Below are 9,971 nucleotides of genomic sequence, written 5' to 3' on the forward strand. Positions count from 1 at the left end.
GGGAAACTTGATTTTAACCAAACACGAGGTGCTGCTGTCAAACATTTACTTCCTGAATAATTTTCAGGTCAGGGTTAAATCATTAAATGGTACAAAGAAATGCAAACATGACCAAGCGAGCATTTTATAAGAAATCATTGTTTCTCTTGAGTAATTACTGCTAAACATAGCTGAGGATTTGGGTCAGAGTTGAGAGAAATGGCTGTATTAAAAACGCATTACATAAAGCTGAGCTAGAATTTTTAGTGTTAAGTGATACTGGGTGAGAACTCTTTATTAGATTTCTCATTAAAACATGTTTCCAGCTTTAAGGGTAGTAGAGACAGAGATTGGGAGTTTAAATCTTGGTATATGATGCTCATTAAGTTTATTTTACAGGTTGTTTTGCAAAAACACTCGTAGAGCTTGTTGGTATGAAGAACCTGAAGTCCTGGGCTAGTGTCAATCGAGGAGCCATTATTCTTTCTAGGTATGTAGAATGTGTGCCTTTTCTGCTCATCCTCAATGCCCGTGAGTGCAAAACATGCTTCCTTCATACTTACTTCTCCGTTCTAATGTCTGTTTCCAAAAGTCCAGTATTCCTGTCAGTTACTCTTGGTCTAGACAAGTATACCAAATATATACAAATGTATATATTTGTAAGCAAATGTAAGCAAATGTAACTCTTTCCATCAGTCCTTACAGTTTTTTTCACATGCCCTCTTTTGGATGGCAAGCATCATAAAATTACAGCATTCACAAGGCATCATTTGATTGTTTCACCACATTTATGGTTTTGACCAAAGTTTACTTGTGTTCTTTTTTAATGGATTAGTTTTGTTCCTGTAAAAACAGAGTTGTTTTTCAAATCGTGACTGACTTTACTGACTTTGTTTTCAACTATTCTAAAAGGATTCGAGGAGCATTTGCTATTAAAGTCAACATGCTAATTAATCTCTGTTTCTAATTAAAATGATGGAAAACTGATGATTTGTGAATTGAGACATATGCTTAACTTGTATATTGTTGTTTGGACATACGTTGAGTTTATAATTTACAGGTCATTGAAATTTCCATGTATTCTATTCCCAGATAAAACCCTTTTATTAAGGATATTCATTTTAATGTAGATTTGTATGTTGTTTTGAAGTAATCACTGTTGATTTTTTTCGCCCTGCTGTGTTATCGAGATTTGGAAAAACAGTTACCAGTCTCAGCTTGAATTTCGCACAGTATTTCACATGCAAGTTACTTTGCAATTTAATTTGTATATGTTTATAAATGTTGTAGGCATTTCTTCAATATATATTTTGATTTGATACACATATACTCACAAATACATACATTCCAAACGGGCATTCATTATTTTTAGGTATATCAGTATCTCCAAATATATGGGTGATACAGATCACTAGTTTATTTCTCATTAAAATAGCTAATTTTCCAGTTGATGTTGAACAGCCGGAGTCCACTAGCTGAAACATGAACTTTTTTGACATGAATTTCTTTACTGGGCATTTGGAATGTTAACACCTACTGACACATTCTTTCATTACACTCAATTAACTAAAAATTCTGGCAATGCCGTAAAATTAATGTTTTTTTACCATCTTAATTGGAGTATAGTTGCTGATTCACTTTGTTATACAGCTATATGTATACATATATCCCCATATCCCTTCCCTCTTGCATCTCCTTCCCACCCTCCCTCTCCCACCCCTCTAGGTGGTCACAAAGCACCAAGCTGATCTCCCTGTGCTGTGCAGCTGCTTCCCACTAGCTATCTATTTTATATTTGGTAGTGTATATATGTCAGTGCTACTCTCTCACTTCGTCACAGCTTACCTTTCCCCCTCCCCATGTCTTCAAGTCCATTCTCTATGTCTGTGTCTTTATTCCTGTCCTGCTCCTAGGTTTATCAGAGCATTTTATTTTTTTTTAGATTCCATATATATATGTTAGCATACGGTATTTGTTTTTCTCTTCTGACTTACTTCAGTCTGTATGACAGACTCTAGGTCCATCCACCTCACTACAAATAACTCAGTTTTGTTTCTTTTTATGGCTGAGTAATATTCCATTGTATATGTACCACAGAACCAGGAAGAAATAGAAAATATAAACAGACCGGTCACAAGCACTAAAATTGAGACTGTGATTAAAAATCTTCCAACAAACAAAAGTCCAGGACCAGATGGCTTCACAGGCAAATTGTATCAGACATTTAGAGAAGAGCTAACACCTATCCTTCTCAAACTCTTCCCAAATGTAGCAGAGGGAGGAACACTTCCAAAGTCATCCTATGAGGCCACCATCACCCTGATACCAAAACCAGACAAAGATATCACAAAAAAATAAAGCTACAGGCCAGTATCACTGATGAACATAGATGCAGAAATCCTCAACAAAATTAATTTTTAAAGATTGCTCATCAATCAGAGCTCCCCTTGGGTGGATTTCAAACATGAGAAGGATACTGTCAGTTTATTATGGAGTATTCCTTAAAACGGGAATATGAAATATCTGAACATGAAGTATCTGAGGTTCTAAAGGGAAGTGAAACTGGAGATCAATTAATAAGTGATTAATAATTATTTTTATTTGGCTTTAGAATATTGTCATGTGCTTGTTTGGCAAAATTCTTTCCTTGTTTATATTTTTCTTTAAAACTTGTGCAGTATGTATGTGTGTGCGTGTTTGTTTTGCTAAATCTTTTTTAGAGTAAGTGACAAAGTGTCATTCTGGGTGAAAAAATCAGCCTTGTATGCAGTCTGAAAAATAACTCAGGGAAGCATAATTCTCTAGCATTTAAATGCATGAGCTCTAGACAGACTGCCTGGGTTCCAGTCCCAGCTCACTGTGTGGCCTTAGGCAAATTATTCAGCTTTTCTGAGCCTTAATTTTCTTGGATGTAAAAGGAGATTAATAATAATCCTAGGTTGTTATGAGAACTAAATGGGATGATGCATACATAATGCTTAGCATTATGTTCAGTAAATTATGTGCAAATTATGTGTTCATTATGTGTTCAGTAAATATTAACTTGTATCACTATTATGCACTGTGACTGCGTGTTTCGCCAAGGTTTATAAAATAAGAACATCTATGAGTCACAAATCTATTGAGAGGGCACTTTACTTTTCAGCTTTGCAGGTGGCAAGCAGCACTTGTTGCTTGTCTTCCACAAGCACGTCCTCCTCTCTGTGGACGTGATGGAAATTATTGGGACCAGGGTCTTTCAAACATGCCAAGTGATTTCTTTCTGGGTTGTGTTTCAGTGGTCAGCATTTAAACGTGGTCATGAGGAAGTTGGGGGAGAATAGGAAATTCGGCCCTGGTGTTTGGTGGTTGAGTGCCTGTGACTTGGCCCCTATATAGAGAAAGGGGCCTACTTGTTGCCAGTCTGCAGAGCTCTGCTCACCTGTGATAAAGTACGCCAGCAAGGTCTCAGAGAGCAGAGCTGACCTCATTTTGTTGAATGACTCACACTGATCGAGTGTTTAACTAGGAGCCAGGCTCTGGCTAGGTGCTTCAGATACGGGATCATGTGAGCCTCAAAACACAACCCTGTGAAGAAGGTGGGTTCTTTTGTTCCCATTCTGCAGGACAGGAAACTGAGTCTTTGAGAATTTAAATAGCATATGCTCTTGGTTGTATAGTTACTGAGTGGCAGAGGCAGGTTTCACATCTGGGCAGTTAAGCTCCAAGGTAAAGCTGTTTACCCCTTCACTCAATGTTCTGGCAATAGAGTTCAGTAAGAAGGCCCTTCATTAACTGCTTACCTTTCATGCTCCCTACCTTTCCTCCATGTATACCTATTCATGCATGTTAATTCAGTCACTCAGTGAGCATTTCTTGACTGTCTGCTCTGTGTACGTGGTGCTATGAGATAAATTAAGCACAGGGTCCTTGCTCCTGAGCTTTTCTAGGTGGAGAAGGAAAGGTAGAATAAATGTAGTAAACAATCTTAAGGCAGGGTGTTAGTGAAAGCAGGACCAATTATGTAGTCTTAGAATATAGGCTACTAGCCCCCATCATTCATCTGATCAATGGGGAAAAAAAAGTATTTATAGTATAATATAGTATTTATAGTTACACAACTTATCTCACAAGTCAATGTCTCACAAGTCAATGAATTTTTTGTACTGTGTGCGAAGGTAGTATTTGCAGACAATCTAAGGGTTTTTTATGAAATTTAATTTTTTGTTTGTTAATTTTTGTCTCCTCTCTTCAGCCTTCTCCAGAGCTCTGATCAAGATGTTGCAAATAAAGTCAAAGCTGGATTGAAAAGCCTTATTCCCACATTGGAAAAAAACAAAAACACCAGCAAAGGAATAGAAATGCTACTTGAAAAATTGACTGCCTAGGTAGAAACAGTTAAGAACAAGTTGGAGTCATTTTTCCTCTTCTGTTTTCCCAGTACAGAAAAGAAGGGCTAGGGTCCATCTTAGTGGTAATTTGGGTGCTCTGTATATGTGTTTCTTCTTCGTATAAGAATCTATTTATAAATTGATTTCTAAAAATGGCCTTTTTAAGAAAAAAATCTCAGCCTTCTCTTTTATCATATTGAATAGTAAGCAAATCAGAATGTAAAAGGTTTAACAGTCATACACAGTGGGACCAACCAAATTTATATAAAGTAGTTGCGTGCGTTGATTCAGGGGAGAAGACATCTTCAGTGAACAGTAGTCTGAGAGGGCTTCATGGAGGAGGAGGAACCTGAGAGTTTCCTGCTTCAGAGGAAGGCAGGATGTGGTAAAGAAGAGCCACAGGGAGTCCTTGGTGGGAGCAGTGAGGTGGCAGTCAGTGGTTTTGAACTGAACTTCAGGAAGGCTTGAGGCTTGTTGGGTACAGGGATGGAGATACTCTACATCCAGGACAGCTGCATTCCTAGCTGCCTTATGGATTGGGTGCCATGTTAGATTTTGTTTGAAACAAGCCACTCCAGGAAGTTAAGATTTGTAGGAGGAAATGTGCTGGATGAATTAGGGGATCATAGTGGGTAGCAATGTTAAGGTCATTGTCACAGGGGAAATCTTCCTGTGTTTGAAACTGGGCCTTCCAAGTAAATAGCTCCTTGTAGTGAAACTTTCTCTCTTGGGACTTTCCCTAAAGTAGTTGAGGCCTACAGGGTTTGAGTTAGAAAGATATGCAAATTTGTTAATAGTGCAGAAGTTGGAATTTAAGTACAAGTAGGATGTTTGAATTTTAAATGTACACTTGGCTTCCAAGCAACAAAGCTTGGAAGGATTGGTAGACCTTGGAAGAATTCATAGCCGGCCTCATGTAGCCCTGCCTATGAATACCTGACTGCTTTCGAAACCGAGCCTTGGGGCTTTCTCTAAGTAGCCTGCTGTAACAGGACACCCACTCAGGTCTGTCACTGCAGTTACACCTCAGGAGAATGGCTGTGCCTTTCCTACCAGACTGCTGGGTCCCAGGACTACTCCCAACGTATGAGCTGCCAGCACGTTACCTGCTGCCCTCTCCTGCAGGTGCATTGAACCCTGCAGGAGTAAAAGAGCCGATGCCTGTAATTCTCTTTTGGCGTGGATTCTCCCTCTACCCTCCCTCCGCCCCTGCCACCAACGACCCAGCCAGGTCTAAGGGTAGAGGTGGGACCCTTGGGGGAACTGGGGGTGGTGTGGGAGACAATGGGGAAGAGCTTGCTTTTGTTTGACTGATATATTGTGTGTTTGTTTTCCGTATAAAGGGCCCATTTGGAAAGAGAGGGGGACAGAAATTCTGCTATTTGTTCCATCTGTAAGACTAAAAAAATACCATCCGTGATTTTGAAAGTTAGAATATTATGAAGCATATAACAAAAGAAGAAATCCTTCTTCTGCCCCACTCCTCCACACCCCTGCCTTGTCCTCCCCAGAAGCAACGACTTTCAGTTCTTTTTAGCTCTGCTAAGTTTTTAAATATATGATTTTTGTGGGTTAAAAAAAAAAAATCTATCCGTTTTAGGCATTTTCTTTTAACTTCCTGTTATGGAAAAATACAGATTGAGACTCTTCACCACCACTGTCTCCCTATTTCTTTTCTTTCCATTTTCCCAGTAGAATTGCATCATCTTTGATAAATTGGTGTTCAGTTTATATGATTATGTTGACGTCAGTTGTTAAATACTGAGGAAGTAATGAGCTGTCATGACATTTCCTATACCATTTTTTTTCCTGGAATTAATAAATTGCCTCATTTTTATTTGCTTACTTTCCTACATTCCTATAGTTAATTTTTCTCAAACTGTCCATCAGAATTGCATACACTCTTCTTCAGTAGGCATTTTCCTCTTTTTTCAGCCTGGCAAGGCTCGCATGTTATTGTGGGGTCGACCCGTTTCCTGATGGCTCCAGTATGTCCCATCTAGTGTGCCTCCAGTGGGTCATAGATGTGCTGAAATTTTAACAGCTTCAACCCTTACTCCACCAGGCCTTACAAACATTTCCCTTGTGTGGTTCATGCAAAAGAATACTGGTATGAACTAATCCCAGGGGCCCTTTCCTTAAGTCAGTGATGGATTTAGGAAGGAGCCTGGCCAATGGACCTCAGAAGAGAGGTATATTCCTGGGAGAGGTTCCTTTAGTCTCACACCCACAAGGAGCAGAGTCCCTTTCCTGCTGGCTGACTTTAGTATATGCAGAAAGCATACTGAGGATGGCTGAGCAAAAGGTTGAAAGAATCTGAAACTTTGATGTTGAACTGCTGAATAAATCAACTCCTGGAGCTGCCCTACCCCTGAACTTCCTGTTATGTGAGAGAATTAACTTTCATTTATCATTTAGGCCATTTTGAGCTGAATCTTTAGAAACTTGCAGCCAAAAATTGTGCTAACCTGTCAGTGAATACTGACTTCCACACTATCCAGTACATCAGGTCAACTAGTAGACACCTCTGCTGGAGCCACCTGGCTTTGTGAGTGTCCTAAGAACCCACAGCACAGCCATCCTCATCCCTTCCCTTCATGTCTCCTATGGAAAGCCCATTCCAGGATCCCATGCATTTCATTTTCTTGCTTAACATCCTGTTTTGAATGGGGCACAATCTCTAGTAGCATCCTGAGAAAGAATGCATATGAGGTAAAATTTTAAAGTCTGAATGTCTATTCTACCCTTTCACACCTGGACACCTAGTTTAGCTGGATATAGAATTCTAGTTTGAAATTAATTTTGCCTTGGAATTTTGAAGACATTGATCAATATTTTCTTTGGCTTGCAGAGTTACTGTGGAAGTCTAATGCCATTCTTACTCTCAGTCTTTTATATGTGGCCTTTTCTGGGGGGTTGTGAGGGGTTTCTCTGAAAGGTTTCAGGACTTTTTTTTATCCCCAGCCTCCTTGTATTTCAGGATCATGTGCATTGCTATGTGTCATGTGTGTCTGCTCTTTATTCTTCGTGCTGGGTACTTGAGGATTTTAGTCGGAGACATGAAGCCATTCCATTTGGGGGCTGTATCTGTATTGTCTCCCCAATCCACTCCTCCTCCAACCCTATTTTCTCTATTCTTTCTCGTTGAAACTCCTGTTTTGCAGATTTCGAATGCTGATTTGAGCCTGTAATTTTCTTTTTCAATTCTTTGGCTCTTTGTTTTGCTTTCTGGGTGAGATATTTCCTCCACTTTCTCTGTCAGCCCTTCCATTGACTGTTCTTTTCTTGTTTCTTGAATGAAGTATCTCTTAAATCCTTGGGAACGTTGTCTTTTTTGTTTGTTTGTTTTACCTTGCTTTCTCTCTTTTCTTGTGTCTGCACTTTTTGTTTATTTTGGTCTCTCATGTTTGAGACTTTCTGGGAGAGATCTTTGGCTCTCCTTTATATACTTAAGACACTTAAAACTGATCAGAAAGGGGGCAGGCCCTTCTGGACTGTTGACTGCTCATTACACAGGTGACGAGGTATGGATGCTCCTGTTTCACTGGAGTCCTCCAGATGTCAGGATCCATAGGCCTTGTGTGTGGGCCATTCTGTGCCTCTAGAGGGAAATCCACCTGGCAGCCAAAATTCTGGTTGCTCAGCACTGTGTGCAGATTTTCATTAACCCACCTGCTTTGAGTACAGCACCTCTCCCTCATGTTCTCTTATACCTGGGACCCCCTTGTCTGAAGAAATCGAACCACTTTGAGTCCACAAAATAAACTCTCAGCCTTCTGCCAATGTGTGGAATGGTAGTCATCCAGTTTCAACCAATCACCCTGTTTTCCATCCTAGGCCTTACTCCAGCTTTCCCCAGTATTTAGGACCTCTACTTGCTGGGATTTTCTGTAGATCATAGTGAGAATTAACTTGCTCCTCTGCTTATACATGATATTCAGCTTTCTTGACCCTGATAACTTTCTCCGTGGCTTCCTCTTTTTCCAGATATTTGTTGTTGTTCACTTGCTGATGGCTTCTCTCCTGTTTGTTTCTTTCTTTGTTTTGACTTTCTACCATTTTAATTTATTCTTAGCAGAAATCAACAAATGGTTTTAACCAAATTGAGAACAACCTACCTGGCTGAATGGAGGATGTATTTTCCATGGAAAAGTTTCCTGCTTTTGAGAATGTCTTTAATTTTAAAATTTAGCTTTTGTAGCTTTCAGATTGCACCCCATGCTTTTCTCAGGGATCGATCTGACATTGCCTAGAATGAAGGAGAACCTGTCCCCCTTTAGGCCTGGGGTAATGTGTGTTTGCCTAATGGAATAAGGCTTCCTGCTTGCCTGAACGCAAAGGATAGGCTCTTTAAAATATGCGATGGCACTTCTGTTTCTGTTTGCAATGAAATTTTGAAAAGGTTACATCTTAATTATAGCAGATTAGTCACTCTTAAGAGTATGTCTTACAAAGACAAGAGAGTGTGTATATTTTTAGAATAATGGTTAAGAGAGTACAAGGTCTCAGAAAAAGCAGCAACAGTTTACACTGAGCCACTAATCAAATTATATCTAAAACTAATAAACTTAAATAAGCATAAAAATCTGCCACTTGAACTTTTTTCTCACCTCTGAAACTGTTTAACCTAAGGAAACTAAGGTTATAATCATCTCCATCTGTTAAGGACTGAATTCATCGTGTCCCCTTCATGTGTGTGGGGGGGAATCCTAACCGCCACTCCCACCTCTGTACCGTACCTCAGAAAATGACTATCTGCAGATAGAGTCTTTAAAGAAGTAATTAGGGTAAAATGAGGTCTTATGGGTAGGCCCTAGTTCAGTATGACTGGTGTCCTTGTAAGAAGAGATCAGGACACACATAAAGAGAAGATCATGCGAAGGCAAGAGAGAAGAGGGCCATCCACAAGCCAGGAAAAGAGGACTCCAAATGAAACAAACCCTGCTGATACCTTCATCTTGGATTTCCAGCCTCCAGAAGCTGTTTGAGGAGATAAATTGCTGTGGTTTTCACCGCCCAGTCTGTGGTATTTGTTAGGCAGCCTTAGAAAACTAAGACACCACTTTTCCTTTTCTAAATTCAAAACCTCCACCACCACAGTGCCTCCAAACTGCCTACCCTTTTTCCTAGATGAATTCTTAAGGGTTTAAATGAAGTCAACCAGTAGATAGGTTCTTTGGATTGGTCTTTTATGAATGGTAACTAAATGGCCTCTCCGCTCTGCATTCCAGAGTTTGCAAACAGACACTGATTGCTGTGGGCATGTTTGTACCCAAAACAGTGACTTGGAAGATAGTGCTGATGTTTCCACTTGCATCCCTGTGAAGGAGTGGTGTTTGGAACCTTTCATCAAAATGATTTCTAATGTTTAAACATGGCCTCATGCCCATTGCTGAATGTAAGTGGACGAAGAGAGCTCCTAAAACATGGTAATGAGAAATTTTGGTCCATGCTGTGTTGTTTTTAGGGGAATTAATTCTATCTTGGGGGAAACGATTAGTTCTTAGTTGTGCCGATATGTGATAGCACTTAACTGGAAGGTGATAGAAATCTGGTAAGGTTATGAGAATCATCTGACTGTGCTCTTGATGACTATAATTAAGCATAATGAATAATTTAGAT

General features: G+C 39.7%; 1 protein-coding gene across 1 annotated transcript in view; it reads left to right on the top strand.

The window, feature by feature from the left end:
- PUM3 (pumilio RNA binding family member 3) overlaps nucleotides 1-8,927 on the top strand; it is a 44,414-nt gene extending 35,487 nt beyond the window's left edge. Inside the window, exons 17-18 of the mRNA XM_059071891.2 lie at nucleotides 379-469; nucleotides 4,214-8,927. Of these exons, the coding sequence (XP_058927874.1) occupies nucleotides 379-469; nucleotides 4,214-4,346 (224 nt within the window). The 3' untranslated portion in view covers nucleotides 4,347-8,927. The remainder of the gene's footprint in view (nucleotides 1-378; nucleotides 470-4,213) is intronic.
- The last annotated feature ends 1,044 nt before the right edge of the window (nucleotides 8,928-9,971 follow it).

Source organism: Kogia breviceps, chromosome 8 (genome assembly GCF_026419965.1).
Source record: "Kogia breviceps isolate mKogBre1 chromosome 8, mKogBre1 haplotype 1, whole genome shotgun sequence".
Classification (NCBI taxonomy): Eukaryota; Metazoa; Chordata; class Mammalia; order Artiodactyla; family Physeteridae; genus Kogia; species Kogia breviceps.